This window comes from Oncorhynchus keta, chromosome 4 (genome assembly GCF_023373465.1).
Source record: "Oncorhynchus keta strain PuntledgeMale-10-30-2019 chromosome 4, Oket_V2, whole genome shotgun sequence".
Classification (NCBI taxonomy): domain Eukaryota; kingdom Metazoa; phylum Chordata; class Actinopteri; order Salmoniformes; family Salmonidae; genus Oncorhynchus; species Oncorhynchus keta.
In genome coordinates this window covers 72071002-72090805 of record NC_068424.1, presented here as the reverse complement: position 1 = coordinate 72090805, position 19804 = coordinate 72071002, and the positions used below count along the sequence as shown (strand labels likewise).

Here is a 19804-nt window from a genome sequence, read left to right as displayed (position 1 = left end):
GTGGAGGTTGTTATAGCAGCAATGTCCCAACATCCAGTGGAAATCCTTCCCAGAAGAGTGGAGGTTGTTATAGCAGCAATGTCCCAACATCCAGTGGAAATCCTTCCCAGAAGAGTGGAGGCTGTTATGGCAGCAAAGGGGGGACTGACTCCATATTAATGCAGATGATTTTGTTAGGAGATGTTCGACGAGCAGGTGTCCACATACTTTTGGTCATGTAGTGTATTTTCAGAATTTTACAGGAGACCAAAAAGAAGTGTTCATTGCATGTAAACCAGATCAGGTTGTTTTCAACCTGTTTGAAACGTTCATAACTGATTTAAATGGACACTTACATATTTTTGGCTCCAACTAAATCACGTTCCTCCCTCCCCCCTCTCTCCCTACCTGGCTGACGTCCATGCTAGCGTCACAGCTGAGTGGTCGTACTGCAGTCAGGTCGTTGGCGCCCAGTAGAGTGGAGATGATGCCGTTTTGGTCAACCTTACGGATCATAGTGGCGTCCACAAAATACATCAGACCATTCTGATCCACAGCAATACCTGGATAGAAACACACACACACACTGCATCAGACCATTCTGATCCACAGCAATACCTGGATAGAAACACACACACACACACACACACACACACACACACACACACACACACACACACACACACACACACACACACACACACACACACACACACACACACACACACACACACACACACACACACACACACACACACACACACCATGAGAATATTGTTATCCACAGCAATACCTGGTGAAACACACACACACATACTGCATCAGACCATTCTTATCCACAGCAATACCTGGGAGGGGGAAGGAGGATTTTTAATTCACCTTAATACATAAGTGGGTACAAAATAAATACATTAGGCCAATAAATGTTATTTTATAAGATGCAACAACTTGGTAATTAGTAAGTTATGTAATGATGATGAGTATTGTAGCATTGCTTTCCAGGGTCCCTCAGGGTATCACTGTGTCCTTGCAGTTTCTACTTTCTGTTCGCCAGCAAGTTGATCAAATGTCTTTGTAAAGTAAAGACTGATATGATGCATTTATCACCTGCTCCCATTTCACCCGTCAGTGATGTCACCTTGTCCATAGCAGACAGACAGATGGACAGACAGACAGACGGACGGACGGACGGACAGACAGATAGACAGTTGTGCTGTGTGTCAGTGGTGTCACTCTGTCTATAGTAGGCAGACAGACAGATAAATAGACAGACAGTTGTGTATTCTCTTGAAAACCCACCACCCTAAATGTAACTATGATGTACACACAGACAGACAGACCGATATACAGACTGATATGCAGATTAGATTGAGGTCTTGGCTTTGACTCGGCCATTCCAAGACATTTAAATGTTTCCCTTTGCACCACTCAAGTGTTGCTTTCGCAGTATGCTTTAGGTCATTGTCCTGCTGGAAGGTGAACCTCTGTCCCAGTCTCAAATCTCTGGAAGACTGAAAGAGGTTTCCCTCAAGAATTTCCCTGTATTTTGCGCCATCCATCATTCCTTCAATTCTGACCAGATTCCCAGTCCCTGCCGATGAAAATCATCCCCACAGCATGATGCTGCTACCACCATGTTTCACTTTGGGGATGATGTTCTCGGGGTGATGATAGGCGTTGGGTTTGCGCCAGACATAGCGTTGTCCTTGATGGCCAAAAAGCTCAATTTTAGTCTCATCTGACGAGAGTACCTTCTTCTGTATTTTTTTCTTTAATTAAGAAATAGCTTTTTTTCTGGCCACTCTTCCATAGAGCCCAGCTCTGTGGAGTGTACGGCTTAAAGTGGTCCTATGGACAGATACACAAATCTCTGCTGTGGAGCTTTGCAGCTCCTTCAGGGTTATCTTTGGTCTCCTTGTTGCCTCTCTGATTAATACCCTCCTTGCCTGGTCCGTGAGTTTTGATGGGCGGTCCTCTCTTGGCAGGTTTGTTGTGGTGCCATATTCTTTCCATTTTTTAATAATGGATTTAATGGTGCTCAGTGGGATGTTCAAAGTTTCCGATATCTTTTTATAACACAACCTTGATCTGTACTTCTCCACAACTTTGTCCCTGACCTGTTTGGAGAGCTCCTTGGTCTTCATGCTCCCGCTTGCTTGGTGATGCCCCTTGCTTAGTGGTGTTGCAGACTCTGGGGCCTTTCAGAACAGGTGTATATATACTGAGATCATGTGACAGATCATGTGACACTTAGATTGCACACAGGTGGACTTTATTTAACTAATTATGTGACTGAAGGTAATTGTTTGCACCAGATCTTATTTAGGGGATTCATAGCAAAGGGGGTGATATGCACGCACCACTTTTTCTTTTTAGAATTTGGGGATTTTCTTTTCATTTCACTTCACCAACTTGGACTATTTTGTGTTCATTAGATGAAATACAAATAAAAATCCATTTAAATTACAGGTTGTAATGCAACAAAATAGGAAAAACACCAAGGGGATAAATACTTTTGCAAGGCACTGTGCAGACAGACAGACAGACAGACACAGGCAGGCAGGCACACAGACTGATGCAGGCAGACAGACAGACAGACAGACAGGCAGACAGGCAGACAGAAAGAGAGAAAGAGAGAAAGGAATAGCAGTGATGGATCGAAGCAATGCCATGGAACGGATGGAGAAGAGAGGGAGAAGAGAGGGAGAAGAGAGGGAGAGGGGTAACAGGGTGCCTTTGAACAGAGAAGTACTAGCACACTAGGAGAGGAGGGAAAGAGAAAGAGAGAGGCCAGTGACAGAAGAGCTGGAGGGCTGAGAGAGATAGAAATAGACAGACAGAGAGAGGGAGAGAGAAAGAGGACTGACAGGGCAGGCTGATAAGTGCTGGCTGGCTTTGTATCCTTCTGACAGGAAGGATACACACACACACACACACACACACACACACACACACACACACACACACACACACACACACACACACACACACACACACACACACACACACACACACACACACACACACACACACACACACACACACACACACACACACACACACACACACACACACACACACGGAGGAAATGTGACAGGGTGACATCTTTGACAGTTTGGTGTCAAAGCCTTGCTTCATCACGTCATCCTAATTTCAGATGTAATCTGGTTTATAACCTCCTTCTGCTTCTGCCCTGCTTTACTTTCACTACTAGACGGACAATTAGTTTCATCATCAGTGTTCTGATATAGAAAAGGACAGATATCACTACGACTTTCACTACTAGATCATGAATACCAGCACCTCAGTAACAGTCTCTTCCTTCCCTATCCTAGTTACACTTGGGAACTTATGAGGGTACTGTCCATGGCTTAGCCCTCATTTTGTGGAAGATCTCTTTGTGTGTGTATGTTCCTCTACTCCTCACCTTTGGGGCTCATCAGTGTCGCCTCAGTAGCTTTGCCTCCATCCCCACAGCGCTCGTCGAAGGGCAGACACTGCTCTCCTGTCCCAGCTACCACCTCTGCATTGTCCGACAGAAGCCGCCCGCCCGTCAGAGAGCGCACACGGTAGATACGCCGCGAATTGGTATCCGAGATAAACAACGCTCCTGTTACCGGGTCAATGGCCAGGAAGTACTTATGAGTGGGGTTGTTACTGTGGGACAGAGAGAGAACAATAAAGTTATTGGAATTTGAACTGAATTAGAGAAAAATAACTTAGATTAAAACAATATTTCCCAGGGGGCAATTTAACAATCTTTGTGATTACAGTAACTTAAGCGAGGAGCGAAGCATCTTACCTGTGTCTGAAATCTTTGTTCCTTTAAAGGATAAGACAGAAAAAAACAACCCAAAACAAATGTTAATGTAGTATCATTGAGAGATAGCTGTAATGTTTCTGAAGGGACAATAGAACAACAGAGAGAGAGAGAGATAGCTGTAATGTTTCTGAGGGGACAACAGAACAAAAGAGAGAGAGAGAGATAGCTGTAATGTTTCTGAGGGGACAACAGAACAACACAGAGAGAGAGAGAGATAGCTGTAGTGTTTCTGAGGGGACAACAGAACAACACAGAGAGAGAGAAAGAGAGAGATAGCTGTAGTGTTTCTGAGGGGACAACAGAACAACAGAGAGAGAGAGATAGCTGTACTGTTTCTGAGGGGACAACAGAATGACAGAGAGAGAGAGAGATAGCAATAGTGTTTCTGAGGGGACAACAGAACGACAGAGAGAGAGAGAGAGAGAGATAGCAATAGTGTTTCTGAGGGGACAACAGAACAACACAGAGAGAGAGAGAGATAGCTGTAGTGTTTCTGAGGGGACAACAGAACGACAGAGAGAGAGAGAGATAGCTGTAGTGTTTCTGAGGGGACAACAGAACAACACAGAGAGAGAGAGAGATAGCTGTAGTGTTTCTGAGGGGACAACAGAACGAGAGAGAGAGAGAGAGATAGCTGTAGTGTTTCTGAGGGGACAACAGAACAACACAGAGAGAGAGAGAGAGATAGCTGTAGTGTTTCTGAGGGGACAACAGAACAACACAGAGAGAGAGAGATAGCTGTAATGTTTCTGAGGGGACAACAGAACAACACAGAGAGAGAGATAGCTGTAGTGTTTCTGAGGGGACAACAGAACAACAGAGAGAGAGAGAGATAGCTGTAGTGTTTCTGAGGGGACAACAGAACAACAGAGATAGAGAGAGATAGCTGTAGTGTTTCTGAGGGGACAACAGAACAACACAGAGAGAGAGAGAGATAGCTGTAGTGTTTCTGAGGGGACAACAGAACGACAGAGAGAGAGAGAGATAGCTGTAGTGTTTCTGAGGGGACAACAGATCAACAGAGAGAGAGAGAGATAGCTGTAGTGTTTCTGAGGGGACAACAGAACAACAGAGAGAGAGAGAGAGAGAGCTGTAGTGTTTCTGAGGGACAACAGAAGAGAGAGAGAGAGAGAGTAGTGAGAGGGACAACAGAGACAGAGAGAGAGATAGCTGTAGTGTTTCTGAGGGGACAACAGAACAACACAGAGAGAGAGAGAGATAGCTGTAGTGTTTCTGAGGGGACAACAGAACAACAGAGAGAGAGAGATAGCTGTACTGTTTCTGAGGGGACAACAGAACGACAGAGAGAGAGAGAGATAGCTGTAGTGTTTCTGAGGGGACAACAGATCAACAGAGAGAGAGAGAGATAGCTGTAGTGTTTCTGAGGGGACAACAGAACGACAGAGAGAGAGAGAGATAGCTGTAGTGTTTCTGAGGGGACAACAGAACAACAGAGAGAGAGAGAGAGAGAGAGAGAGAGAGAGAGAGAGAGAGAGAGAGAGAGAGAGAGAGAGAGAGAGAGAGATAGCTGTAGTGTTTCTGAGGGGACAACAGAACAACACAGAGAGAGAGAGAGAGATAGCTGTAGTGTTTCTGAGGGGACAACAGAACAACAGAGAGAGAGAGATAGCTGTACTGTTTCTGAGGGGACAACAGAACGACAGAGAGAGAGAGAGATAGCTGTAATGTTTCTGAGGGGACAACAGAACAACACAGAGAGAGAGAGAGAGAGATAGCTGTAGTGTTTCTGAGGGGACAACAGAACAACACAGAGAGAGAGAGATAGCTGTAATGTTTCTGAGGGGACAACAGAACAACACAGAGAGAGAGATAGCTGTAGTGTTTCTGAGGGGACAACAGAACAACAGAGAGAGAGAGAGAGATAGCTGTAGTGTTTCTGAGGGGACAACAGAACAACAGAGAGAGAGAGAGAGATAGCTGTAGTGTTTCTGAGGGGACAACAGAACAACACAGAGAGAGAGAGAGAGATAGCTGTAGTGTTTCTGAGGGGACAACAGAACAACAGAGAGAGAGAGATAGCCGTAGTGTTTCTGAGGGGACAACAGAACGACAGAGAGAGAGAGAGATAGCTGTAGTGTTTCTGAGGGGACAACAGAACAACACAGAGAGAGAGAGAGAGATAGCTGATAGCTGTAGTGTTTCTGAGACAACAGGGACAACAGAACAACAGAGAGAGAGAGATAGCTGTACTGTTTCTGAGGGGACAACAGAACGACAGAGAGAGAGAGAGAGATAGCTGTAGTGTTTCTGAGGGGACAACAGAACAACAGAGAGAGAGAGAGAGAGAGAGAGATAGCTGTAGTGTTTCTGAGGGGACAACAGAACAACAGAGAGAGAGAGAGATAGCTGTAGTGTTTCTGAGGGGACAACAGAACAACAGAGAGAGAGAGAGAGAGAGAGAGAGAGAGAGAGAGAGAGAGAGAGAGAGAGAGAGAGAGCTGTAGTGTTTCTGAGGGGACAACAGAACAACAGAGAGAGAGAGAGAGAGAGAGAGAGATAGCTGTAGTGTTTCTGAGGGGACAACAGAACAACAGAGAGAGAGAGATAGCTGTACTGTTTCTGAGGGGACAACAGAACGACAGAGAGAGAGAGAGAGATAGCAATAGTGTTTCTGAGGGGACAACAGAACGACAGAGAGAGAGAGAGAGAGAGAGATAGCAATAGTGTTTCTGAGGGGACAACAGAATGACAGAGAGAGAGAGAGAGATAGCAATAGTGTTTCTGAGGGGACAACAGAACGACAGAGAGAGAGAGAGAGATAGCAATAGTGTTTCTGAGGGGACAACAATAGTGTTTCTGAGGGGACAACAGAACGACAGAGAGGAGAGATAGCAATAGTGTTTCTGAGGGGACAACAGAACGACAGAGAGAGAGAGAGATAGCAATAGTGTTTCTGAGGGGACAACAGAACGACAGAGAGAGAGAGATAGCAATAGTGTTTCTGAGGGGACAACAGAACGACAGAGAGAGAGAGAGAGATAGCAATAGTGTTTCTGAGGGGACAACAGAACGACAGAGAGAGAGAGAGATAGCAATAGTGTTTCTGAGGGGACAACAGAACGACAGAGAGAGAGAGAGATAGCAATAGTGTTTCTGAGGGGACAACAGAATGACAGAGAGAGAGAGAGATAGCAATAGTGTTTCTGAGGGGACAACAGAACGACAGAGAGAGAGAGATAGCAATAGTGTTTCTGAGGGGACAACAGAACGACAGAGAGAGAGAGAGATAGCAATAGTGTTTCTGAGGGGACAACAGAACGACAGAGAGAGAGAGAGAGATAGCAATAGTGTTTCTGAGGGGACAACAGAACGACAGAGAGAGAGAGATAGCAATAGTGTTTCTGAGGGGACAACAGAACGACAGAGAGAGAGAGATAGCAATAGTGTTTCTGAGGGGACAACAGAACGACAGAGAGAGAGAGAGATAGCAATAGTGTTTCTGAGGGGACAACAGAACGACAGAGAGAGAGAGAGAGATAGCAATAGTGTTTCTGAGGGGACAACAGAACGACAGAGAGAGAGAGATAGCAATAGTGTTTCTGAGGGGACAACAGAACGACAGAGAGAGAGAGATAGCAATAGTGTTTCTGAGGGGACAACAGAACGACAGAGAGAGATAGCTGTGGAGCGGTGGAGGGAAGAGCATAGTTAAATATGGATAAAAACACCCAGGAGATATACGATCTAGTGCAGTGTATAATTCTACTTCAATCACTCTGTCCCCCGAGCCCTCCCTGCTTTCATTACAACCTCACTGATCTCATCCAACATGTTCTATATCCTACACACTACTCCACTCCTCTGTCCTCTCCCCCTCCTCTCCTTTTCTCCTTCACTCCTCTTCTCTCCCTCTCCTCACCCCATTCCCTCCATCACTCCTGCTCTCCTCTCCTCCTTCACCCTTCCTCCCACCAGTCACTCTCTCTTCTATCTATCTCCTCCCACCCCAGCCCATCCCCCTCCTCCCACCAGTTCCTCTCTCTTCTATCCATCTCCTCCCACCCCAGCCCAGCCCAGTCCAACCCCCTCCTCCCCTCTCCTCTCCCAAATCTTCTCCTCTCCTCATCCCTCCATCTGTACCTCAGTTCCAGTATGCCCGTGGTATTGAGCGAGGGGTAGACCCTGCGTATGAAGTTCAGGTCTCCCACGTAGAGGCTCCCGTCGATGCCTATTGCCAGGGCTACGGGTGCCAGTAGCTTGTTGCTGTCGGCGAGGCCGTTACAGCTGGGGCAGGAGATAGAGCGTCGACGTCCGTTCCCCATTACACTGCTGATCACAGGGGGCTGCTGTGACACAAACACGTTCTCACCACTACCTTTATGGAGAATACCTAGGGGGGACAGGGAGGGGGGAGGGAGGGAGGGAGGGGGAGGGAGGGAGGGGGAGGGGGAGGGGGAGGGGGGGGAGGGAGGGAGAGAGAGAGGGGGAGAGGGGGGGGAGGGAGGGAGGGGGGGGAGGGAGGGGGAGGGGGGAGGGAGGGAGGGAGGGAGGGAGGGAGGGGGGGAGGGAGAGAGGGGGAGAGAGGGAGACAGGGAGGGAGGGGGGACAGGGAGGGAGGGGGGGGAGGGAGGGAGGGGGAGGGGGAGGGAGGGCGAGAGGGGGGGGAGAGAGGGAGGGAGGGAGGGAGGGGGAGGGAGGGAGAGGGGGAGGGAGGGAGACAGGGAGGGAGGGAGGGAGACAGGGAGGGAGGGAGGGAGGGGGGAGGGAGACAGGGAGACAGGGGGAGGAGGGAGGGAGGGGGGGAGGGAGGGAGGGAGGGAGGGAGGGAGGGAGGGGGAGGGAGGGGGAGGGATCAATGAATTCATTCATTTTATTTAAGAAAAAACCCCACATACTAAATGACTTAAATGTAAATGTAAAATGTGTGTGTGTGTGTACATATATATACAGTATATTTAAACATACTGCTGCGTGTGTTGAGTATATGGTGTTTATCAAATGAAATGTGTGTGTGTATGTACATATATATACAGTATATTTAAACATACTGCTGCGTGTGTTGAGTATATGGTGTTTATCCAGAGACCAGCCTCCCAGATTAGAAGGGTCCAGTTCAAAGCCCTGTAGTACTGCTGTCCTCTTCTCCCATAGGATCAGACTGGCACACGACTCATATTCATACCCCACTGACACTAGAGAGAGAAAGAGAGAGAGAGAGACATAGACAGAGACAGACAGACAGAGAGAGAGACAGAGAGAGAGAGAAGTGGGAGTGAGAGAGACATAGACAGAGACAGACAGAGAGAGAGATGGAGAGAGAGAGAAGTGGGAGTGAGAGAGACATAGACAGAGACAGACAGAGAGAGAGACAGAGAGAGAGAGAAGTGGGAGTGAGAGAGACATAGACAGAGACAGACAGACAGACAGAGAGAGAGAGACAGAGAGAGAAGTGGGAGAAAATATACTTCATAAACAAAGCAGTATGGAGACAAGCAACTTTTCAAACACTAGACAGATATTCAGTCAGACAGACAGACAGACAGACAGACAGACAGACAGACAGACAGACAGACAGACAGACAGACAACCCCAGACAAACAGACAGACAGACAACCCCAGACAGACAGACAGACAGACAGACAGACAGACAGACAGACCCACACAGACAGACATACCCAGACAGACAGACAGCAAGACAACCCCAGACAGACAGACAGACAGACAGACAGACAGACAGACAGACAGACAGACAGACAGACAGACAGACAGACAGACAGACAGACAACCCCAGACAGACAGACCCAGAGAGACAGACAACCCCAGACAGACAGACAGACAACCCCAGACAGACAGACAGACAGACAGACAGACAGACCCAGACAGACCGACAGACAGATAACCCCAGACAGACAGACAGACAGACAGACAACCCCAGCCAGACAGACAGACCCAGACAGACAGACAGACAGACAGACAGACAGACAGACAGACAGACAGACAACCCCAGACAAACTGACAGACAGACAGACTGACAGACTGACAGACAACCCCAGACAGACAGACAGACAGACAGACAGACAGACAGACAGACAGACAGACAGACAGACAGACAGACCACAGTACTAATAAAGTAAAGTGAGATGCAGTTAGCACAGCTTGTGCTCTTTAGCACTTGTGTCCAGACCAGACCCTTCCTCCTCTCACCCCACTAACACCTCGTTAAGGCCATAACCCAATTAACATCCTTGTCATGGTGTCAAATCAATTAAAAACATGTTAATTAGAAAGAGAGAGAGAGAGAGGGTGTGGGGTTCACTGTCCCTTGCAGGCAGTTCTGTGACAACTAGAAAGTGTTGTCATGGTGACAGATCCATTTCTCTCCTATCATTCAACAGTGTTGACATGTTGTCATATCGACCATCGCTTGATTGACATAAACACACATTTACAGAAATATTAATTCATGTGCTTTGTCCCCTTCAGAAAAAACCTATTGAAAGTAAAGTAACGTTGGTTATCTAAACAATCATCTACATTGGAGCAATAGAGTGTGTGTGGACGTTACACTACTCTATGAGATGACAGACTTGACGCTCTAAGCCCTGGGTGGCAGTTAAACTCTCCTCTCCTCCTGTCACTCAGACGTAACCACGGCAGCTGTAACCGTGGTGAAGGGTTATTAGCTGTCAAGCAGAGTTAGCAGTCAGTGAAGCGAGCTGGGGGCCTCGGCACCCTCAGTGCTATTACTGCTCACAGACAGACAGACACGCACGCTCATAAACACACACACAAACCCTACCCACTGCACTCACACACTCTATCTACACACACTCACCGACAGCTTCCGACAGCCCGTAGACTCTCTGTCCATAGGCATCTGTTTTATCCCAAATGTACGTGTAGGCCAGGTTGGACGAGGCGTGGAACCACTTCTGGAAGAGATGTCCCTCCACAGCTACCATCAGGTGGACTTTGAGCAGGCCCAGAAACACCATGGCTGGGGTCATGGTCACCTTCAGCAGGCTGCGGTAGCCAGACGTCCTGGAGCTCAGGTAGCACAGCTTCAGACTGGTCCCTGGAACATCTATCATCTCGTGGAGCACCTGGAGAGAGAGAGAGATGAAGGAGGAAAGATAGAGAAGAGAGATGAAGGAGGGAGATGGAGGAGAGAGATGGAGGTGGAGGAGAGAGATGGAAGAGAGATGGAGGAGAGAAGGAGAGAGATGGAGGAGCGAGATGGAGGAGAGAGGTGGAGGTGGAAAGATAGAGAAGAGAGATGGAGGAGAGAGGTGGAAGAGAGAGATGGAAGAGATATGGTGGTGGAAAGATAGAGAAGAGAGATGGAGGAGAGTGATGGAGGAGAGGGAGGAGAGAGATGGATGAGAGATGGGGGAGAGAGATGGGGAGAGAGATGGAGAGAAATGGAGGAGAGAGATGAAGGAGAAAGATGAAGGAGAGAGATGGAGGAGAGGTGGAGGAGAGAGATGGAAGAGAGATGGAGGAGAGATGAAGAAGAGATATGGAGGAGAGAGGTGGAGGAGAGAAATGGAGGAGAGATGAAGGAGAGAGATAGAGGAGAGAGATGGAGGAGAGAGATGATGGAGAAAGATGAAGGAGAGAGATGGAGGAGAGAGATGGAGGAGAGAGATGAAGGAGAAAGATGAAGGAGAAAGATGAAGGAGAGAGATGGAGGAGAGGTGGAGGAGAGAGATGGAAGAGAGATGGAGGAGAGATGAAGAAGGGAGATGGAGGAGAGAGGTGGAGGAGAGAAATGGAGGAGAGATGGAGAGAGATGGAGGAGAGAGATGGAGGAGAGAGATGATGGAAGAGATATGGAGGAGAGATGGAAGAGAGATCGAGGAGGAAAGATAGAGAAGGAGGAGAGATGGAGCAGAGAGATGGAGGAGGAAAGGTGGGGAGATGGATGTAGGAGAGAGATGGAGGAAAAAGATGGAGGAGAGATGGAGGAGAAATATGAAGGAGGAGAGAGATGGAGGAGAAATATGAAGGAGGAGAGAGATGGAGGAGAGATGGAGGAGAGAGATGGGGACAGACAACACGGGAATGATGAGTGTGAGAGGCTGGATACCTGACAGCACCTGGAGAGACAGAGGAGAGACAGAGGAGAGACAGAGGAAGGAGAGGAAGGAGATGGAAAGAGAGTCTGGTTACCTGTGTCTCAGGTATGATGGGCTTGTCCCTGGGTCTAGAGGAGAAGAGTGATGACAGAGATGAGGTGATGACCACGGGGTCAGGTCGGAGGAAGCCGCTGAGGTCACATCCTGGGATGGTGTTCTCCTCAGTCTTCATCACCAGCGTATCCATGACGTAGAAACGACTCCATGGTAACCACACCGTGCGGTCCTGCGTGATGAACGGAGCGCGCTCAAACCTCAGGGTCAACGAGGCGCCGCCGTTTGCTAGAAGGTCAAACCTGGAGACAGAATCAGAATTGGATTAGTTACTATGTACATTACCGTTGAAAAGTTTGGGGTCACTTAGAAGTTTCCTTGTGTTTGAAAGAAAAGTTCTGTGAAGGAAGTAGTACACAGCGTTGTACAAAATCTTCAATTTCTTGACAAATTCTCGCACGGAATAACCTTCATTTCTCAGAACAAGAATAGACTGACGAGTTTCAGAAGAAAGTTCTTTGTTTCTAGTTTCTAATTATTTTTTTCCCCAGCCATTTTGAGTCTGTAATCGAACCCACAAATTCTGATGGTCCAGATACTCAACTAGTCTAAAGAAGGACAGTTTTATTGCTTCTTTAATCAGGACAACAGTTTTCATCTGTGCTAACATAATTGCAAAAGGGTTTTCTAATGATCAATTTGCCTTTTAAAATGATAAAATTGGATTAGCAAACACAACATGCCATTGGAACACAGGAGTGATAGTTGCTGATAATGGGCCTCTGTACATCTATATAGATATTCCATAAAACATCTGCCGTTTCCAGCTACTATAGTCGTTTACAACATTAACAATGTCTCCACTGTATTTCTGATCAATTTTATGTTATTTTAATGGACAAAAAAATGTACTTTTATTTCAAAAACAAGGACATTTCTAAGTGAGCCCAAACTTTTGAACGGTGGTGTGTGTGTTTGTGTTTGTGGTACTTACGTTCCGTCCTGGCGTGTGAGAGTATATCCATAGTGTGGATATCTGACAAAGGAAACATTGACTCCCACCAGGGGAGTACCATCTGTAGTTAACACCTGACCTCGGATCAGAGACGCCAAGCTGAGAGACAGAGAGACAGAGAGACACAGAGAGAGAAAGAGAGAGAGAGAGAGAGAGAGAGAGAGAGAGAGAGAGAGAGAGAGAGAGAGAGAGAGAGAGAGAGAGAGAGAGAGAGAGAGAGAGAGAAAGAGAAAGAGAGAGAGAGAAGAGAGAAAGAGAAAGAGAAAGAGAAAGAGAAAGAGAGAGAGAGAGAGAAAGAGAGAGAGAGGGAAAGAGAGAGAGAGAGAGCGTGGTGGCGTGGTCGAGAGCGTGGTGGTATGGTCGAGAGAGAGAGAGAGAGAGAGAGAGAGAGAAAGATAGAGAGACAGAGAGAGAGAAAGACAGATAGCGAGAGTAAAGTTTACTGTTCATTTTTATTGTTTATTTAACTTTTGTATATTCTCTACTTCACTTGCTTTGGCAATGTTAACATTTGTTTCCTATGCCAATAACGCCCCTTGAATTGAATTGAATTGAGAGAGAGAGAGATACTGTATATAATACATCAACAAAAATAATAGATTGTGTGTTAGTATTCACATGTGTGTGTGGTGTGTGTTACAGTATGCGTCATGTGTATGTAATCTAAAGTGTGTATTCGCTCACCTGGCATTGAATGGGTTTTCCCCAGGTATGATGTGTGTGCTGTCCCGTCCCACCAGCATCATGACCCTGTCATAGAAGGATCCTACCCGGGGTTGGGACAGAGACAGGGGGCTCTGCTGGATCACCTGGAGGGGGTCTCTGGAGCCCCGACACAGAGGGCTGTTCTGACACGGGCTCTGGATACAACAGTCTGGATCCATACAGTCCGTCAGACCATCTAGAGAGAGGAGGGAGAAAGAGGGGAGGGAAAAGGAGAGGAGGGAGAAAGAGAGAAGGGAGAAAGAAAGGAGTGAGAAAGAGAGGAGGGAGATAGAGAGGAGGGAGAAAGAGAGGAGGGAGAAAGAGAGAAGGGGAAAGAGAGGAGGGAGAAAGAGATCAGAGAGAAAGAGAGGAGTCGAGGGAGAGAGGAGGGAGAAAGAGAGCAGGGAGAAAGAGAGCAGGGAGAAAGAGAGGAGGGAGAGAGAGGAGGGAGAAAGAGGAGGGAGAAAGAGAGGAGGGAGAAAGAGAGCATGGAGAGAGACAGGAGGGAGAAAGAGAGGAGGGAGAAAGAGAGGAGGTAAAAGGAGAGGAGGGAGTAAGAGAGAAGGGAGAGAGAAAGGAGTGAGAAAGAGAGGAGAGAAAAGGAGAGGAGGGAGAAAGAGAGAAGGGAGGAAGAAAGGAGTGAGAAAGAGAGGAGGGAGATAGAGAGGAGGGAGAAAGCGAGGAGGGAGAAAGAGAGAAGGGGAAAGAGAGAAGGGGAAAGAGAGGAGGGAGAAAGAGATCAGAGAGAAAGAGAGGAGTTGATGGAGAGAGGAGGGAGAAAGAGAGCAGGGAGAAAGAGAGGAGTGGAGAGAGAGGAGGGAGAGAGAGGAGGGAGAAAGAGAGGAGGGAGAAAGAGAGCATGGAGAGAGAGGAGGGAGAAAGAGAGGAGGTAGAAAGAGCACCGAGAGAGAGAGGAGGGAGAAAGAGAGCAGGGAGAGAGAGAGGAGGGAGAGGGAGAGGAGGGAGAAAGAGAGGAGGGAGAAAGAGAGGAGGGATGAAAGAGAGGAGTGGAGAGAGATAGCAGGGAGAGAGAGAGGAGTGAGAGAGAGATCAGGGAGAAAGAGAGGAGGGAGAAAGAGAGCAGGGAGAAAGAGAGGAGTGGAGAGAGAGAGCAGGGAGAGAGAGAGGAGGGAGAGAGAGAGGATGGAGAAAGAGATCAGGGAGAGAGAGAGCAGGGAGAGAGAGAGGATGGAGAAAGAGATCAGGGAGAAAGAAAGGAGTGGAGGGAGAGAGGAGGGAGAGAGAGAGGAGGGAGAGAGAGGATGGAGAAAGAGAGGAGGGAGAAAGAGAGCAGGGAGAGAGAAAGGAGGGAGAAAGAGAGCAGGGAGAGAGAGAGCAGGGAGAACGAGAGGAGGGAGAAAGAGAGGAGGGAGAAAGAAAGGAGAGGAGGGAGAAAGAGAGCAGGGAGAGAGAGAGGAGGGAGAGGAGGGAGAAAGAGAGGAGGGAGAAAGAGAGGAGGGATGAAAGAGAGGAGTGGAGAGAGATAGCAGGGAGAGAGAGAGGAGTGAGAGAGAGGTCAGGAAGAAAGAGAGGAGGGAGAAAGAGAGCAGGGAGAAAGAGAAGAGTGGAGAGAGAGAGCAGGGAGAAAGAGAGGAGTGGAGAGAGAGAGCAGGGAGAGAGAGAGGAGGGAGAGAGAGAGGATGGAGAAAGAGATCAGGGAGAAAGAAAGGAGTGGAGGGAGAGAGGAGGGGGAGAGAGAGGAGGGACAGAGAGAGGATGGAGAAAGAGAGGAGGGAGAAAGAGAGCAGGGAGAGAGAAAGGAGGGAGAAAGAGAGCAGGGAGAGAGAGAGCAGGGAGAACGAGAGGAGGGAGAAAGAGAGGAGTGGAGAGAGAGAGGAGGGAGAGAGAGAGCAGGGAGAGAGAGAGGAGGGAGAAAGAGAGGAGGGAGAAAGAGAGGAGGGAGAAAAAGAGGAGTGGATGGAGAGAGGAGGGAGAGAGAGAGCAGGGAGAGAGAGAGAGGAGGGAGAAAGAGAGGAGCGAGAAAGAGAGGAGGGAGAAAGAGAAGAGTGGAGAGAGAGAGGAGGGAGAAAGCGAGGAGGGAGAAAGAGAGAAGGGGAAAGAGAGAAGGGGAAAGAGAGGAGGGAGAAAGATATCAGAGAGAAAGAGAGGAGTCGATGGAGAGAGGAGGGAGAAAGAGAGCATGGAGAGAGAGGAGGGAGAAAGAGCATCGATAGAGAGAGGAGGGAGAAAGAGAGCAGGGAGAAAGAGAGGAGGGAGAGGGAGCGGAAGAAGAGGGAGAAAGAGAGGAGGGAGAAAGAGAGGAGGGAGAAAGAGAGGAGAGGAGAGAGAGAGGAGGGAGAAAGCGAGGAGGGAGAAAGAGAGAAGGGGAAAGAGAGAAGGGGAAAGAGAGGAGGGAGAAAGATATCAGAGAGAAAGAGAGGAGTCGATGGAGAGAGGAGGGAGAAAGAGAGCATGGAGAGAGAGGAGGGAGAAAGAGCATCGAGAGAGAGAGGAGGGAGAAAGAGAGCAGGGAGAAAGAGAGAAGGGAGAGGGAGAGGAAGAGGAGGGAGAAAGAGAGGAGGGAGAAAGAGAGGAGTGGAGGGAGGGAGAGAGTAGGGAGAGAGAGAGCAGGGAGAGAGAGGAGGGAGAAAGAGAGGAGGGAGAAAGAGAGCATGGAGAGAGAGGAGGGAGAAAGAGAGGAGGCAGAAAGAGCATCGAGAGAGAGAGGAGGGAGAAAGAGAGCAGGGAGAGAGAGGAGGGCGAGGGAGAGGAGGGAGAAAGAGAGGAGGCAGAAAGAGAGGAGGGATGAAAGAGAGGAGTGGAGAGAGATAGCAGGGAGAGAGAGAGGAGTGAGAGAGAGATCAGGAAGAAAGAGAGCAGGGAGAAAGAGAGGAGTGGAGAGAGAGAGCAGGGAGAGAGAGAGGAGGGAGAGAGAGAGGATGGAGAGAGAGAGGATGGAGAAAGAGATCAGGGAGAGAGAGAGGAGGGAGAGAGAGAGGATGGAGAAAGAGATCAGGGAGAGAGAGAGGATGGATAAAGAGATCAGGGAGAAAGAAAGGAGTGGAGGGAGAGAGGAGGGAGAGAGGAGGAGGGAGAGAGAGAGGATGGAGAAAGAGAGGAGGGAGAAAGAGAGCAGGGAGAGAGAAAGGAGGGAGAAAGAGAGCAGGGAGAGAGAGAGCAGGGAGAACGAGAGGAGGGAGAAAGAGAGGAGGGTGAAAGAAAGGAGTGGAGGGAGAGAGGAGGGAGAGAGAGAGGAGGGAGAGAGAGAGGATGGAGAAAGAGATCAGGGAGAGAGAGAGGAGGGAGAGAGAGAGGATGGAGAAAGAGATTAGGGAGAGAGAGAGGATGGATAAAGAGATCAGGGAGAAAGAAAGGAGTGGAGGGAGAGAGGAGGGAGAGAGAGAGGAGGGAGAGAGAGAGGATGGAGAAAGAGAGGAGGGAGAAAGAGAGCAGGGAGAGAGAAAGGAGGGAGAAAGAGAGCAGGGAGAACGAGAGGAGGGAGAAAGAGAGGAGGGAGAAAGAAAGGAGTGGAGGGAGAGAGGAGGGAGAAAGAGAGCAGGGAGAGAGAGAGGAGGGAGAGGGAGAGGAGGGAGAGGAGGGAGAAAGAGAGGAGGGAGAAAGAGAGGAGGGATGAAAGAGAGGAGTGGAGAGAAATAGCAGGGAGAGAGAGAGGAGTGAGAGAGAGGTCAGGAAGAAAGAGAGGAGGGAGAAAGAGAGCAGGGAGAAAGAGAGGAGTGGAGAGAGAGAGCAGGGAGAGAGAGAGGAGGGAGAGAGAGAGGATGGAGAAAGAGATCAGGGAGAAAGAAAGGAGTGGAGGGAGAGAGGAGGGGGAGAGAGAGCAGGGAGAGAGAGAGCAGGGAGAACGAGAGGAGGGAGAAAGAGAGGAGTGGAGAGAGAGAGGAGGGAGAGAGAGAGCAGGGAGAGAGAGAGGAGGGAGAAAGAGAGGAGGGAGAAAGAGAGGAGGGAGAAAAAGAGGAGTGGATGGAGAGAGGAGGGAGAGAGAGAGCAGGGAGAGAGAGAGGAGGGAGAAAGAGAGGAGGGAGAAAGAGAGGAGGGAGAAAGAGAGGAGGGGAGAGAGAGAGGAGGGAGAAAGCGAGGAGGGAGAAAGAGAGAAGGGGAAAGAGAGAAGGGGAAAGAGAGGAGGGAGAAAGATATCAGAGAGAAAGAGAGGAGTCGATGGAGAGAGGAGGGAGAAAGAGAGCATGGAGAGAGAGGAGGGAGAAAGAGAGGAGGCAGAAAGAGCATTGAGAGAGAGAGGAGGGAGAAAGAGAGCAGGGAGAGAGAGAGGAGGGAGAGGGAGAGGAAGGAGAAAGAGAGGAGGCAGAAAGAGAGGAGGGATGAAAGAGAGGAGTGGAGAGAGATAGCAGGGAGAGAGAGAGGAGTGAGAGAGAGATCAGGAAGAAAGAGAGCAGGGAGAAAGAGAGGAGTGGAGAGAGAGAGCAGGGAGAGAGAGAGGAGGGAGAGAGAGAGGATGGAGAAAGAGGTCAGGGAGAAAGAAAGGAGTGGAGGGAGAGAGGAGGGAGAGAGAGAGGAGGGAGAGAGAGAGGATGGAGAAAGAGAGGAGGGAGAAAGAGAGCAGGGAGAGAGAAAGGAGGGAGAGAGAGAGCAGGGAGAGAGAGAGCAGGGAGAACGAGAGGAGGGAGAAAAGAGAGGAGGGAGAAATAAAGGAGGGGAGGAGAGAGGAGGGAGAAAGAGAGCAGGGAGAGAGAGAGGAGGGAGAAAGAGAGGAGGGAGAAAGAGAGGAGGGAGAAAGAAAGGAGTGGAGGGAGAGAGGAGGGAGAACGAGAGGAGGGAGAAAGAGAGGAGTGGAGGGAGAGAGGAGGGAGAGAGACAGCAGGGAGAGAGAGAGGAGGGAGAAAGAGAGGAGGGAGAAAGAGATCAGGGAGAAAGAGAGGAGTGGAGAGAGAGAGCAGGGGGAGAGAGAGGTGGGAGATAGGAGGGAGAGAGAGAGGACGGAGAAAGAGAGGAGGGAGAAAGTGAGGAGGGAGAAAGTGAGGAGGGAGAAAGAGAGGAGTGGAGGAAGAGAGGAGAGAGAAAGAGAGGAGGGAGAGAGAGAGGAGGGAGAACGAGAGGAGAGAGAAAGAGAGGAGGGAGAAAAAGAGGAGTGGATGGAGAGAGGAGGGAGAGAGAGAGCAGGGAGAGAGAGAGGAGGGAGAAAGAGAGGAGCGAGAAAGAGAGGAGGGAGAAAGAGAGGAGTGGAGAGAGAGAGGAGGGAGAAAGAGAGGAGTGAGAAAGAGAGCAGGGGGAGAGAGAGCAGGGAGAGAGAGAGGATGGAGAAAGAGAGGAGCGAGAAAGAGAGGAGGGAGAAAGAGAGGAGTGGAGAGAGAGAGGAGTGGAGAGAGAGAGAGAGGAGTGGAGAGAGAGAGGAGTGGAGAGAGAGAGGGAGAAAGGAGGAGGGAAAAGAGAGGAGGGAGAAAGAGAGGAGGGATAAAGAGAGGAGGGAAAAAGAGAGGAGGGAGAGAGAGAGGAGTGGAGAAAGAGAGGAGGGAGAGGGAGAGGAGTGGAGAAAGAGAGGAGGGAGAGAGAGAGGAGTGGAGAAAGAGAGGAGGGAGAGGGAGAGGAGTGGAGAAAGAGAGGAGGGAGAGAGAGAGGAGTGGAAAGCTGAGATAGTTTCAGTGTCTCAACCACACACATATTACTATGAAAGGTTACTTCATTCTCCTTACAATTTATTTCAACTTAAGATGAAAAGTTTGCACTGCTGAACTACCAGTTGTCTAACCCGTTAATTTCCCACACATACCCCCTTCATTGTCCGTGTTGTCGGCACAGGAGGTCTCCATGGCAACGCTGCATCCGGCACCCCTCCAGCCTGTCTGGCATTCACAGTGCCAGCTCTGTTCCCCTATGGTACACTGACCATTACCATTACACAGGTTAGGACAGCCATCTGAGGAGAGGGAGTGGGGGGGAGGAACGTGGGATGTAGAGAGAGATAAAGATATATAGGGGGGAAGGAGAGAGAGAGAGAGAGTAAGAGAGAGGGCGAGAGAGAGAGAGAGGGGGAGAGAGAGAACGGGGAGAAAAAGTGAGAGAGTGGGAAGAGAGAAAGGGGGTAGGGAGAGAGAGAGAGGGGGGGAGAGATAGAGAGGGGGAGAAAAAGTGAGAGAGCGGGGAGAGGGAGAGAGAGAGAGGGGGAGGGAGAGGGAGAGAGAAGGGGGATGGAGAGAAAGCGAGGGGGGAGAGAGGGGGGGAGAGAGAGAGCAAGAGAGAGAGAGAGGGGGGAAGATAGGGAGAGAAAGTGGTAAG

At 49.2% G+C, this 19804-nt stretch overlaps 1 protein-coding gene across 1 annotated transcript in view; it reads right to left on the bottom strand.

Annotated features, from left to right (window-relative positions):
* Positions 1-19804, bottom strand: part of LOC118375290 (teneurin-2-like) — a 181721-nt gene that overhangs the window by 34630 nt on the left and 127287 nt on the right. Inside the window, exons 12-21 of the mRNA XM_052518261.1 lie at positions 19299-19445; positions 13595-13811; positions 12890-13009; positions 11936-12197; positions 10599-10866; positions 8812-8955; positions 7904-8153; positions 3782-3802; positions 3407-3636; positions 388-542 (exon numbers count right to left, since the gene is read on the bottom strand). Of these exons, the coding sequence (XP_052374221.1) occupies positions 388-542; positions 3407-3636; positions 3782-3802; positions 7904-8153; positions 8812-8955; positions 10599-10866; positions 11936-12197; positions 12890-13009; positions 13595-13811; positions 19299-19445 (1814 nt within the window). The remainder of the gene's footprint in view (positions 1-387; positions 543-3406; positions 3637-3781; positions 3803-7903; positions 8154-8811; positions 8956-10598; positions 10867-11935; positions 12198-12889; positions 13010-13594; positions 13812-19298; positions 19446-19804) is intronic.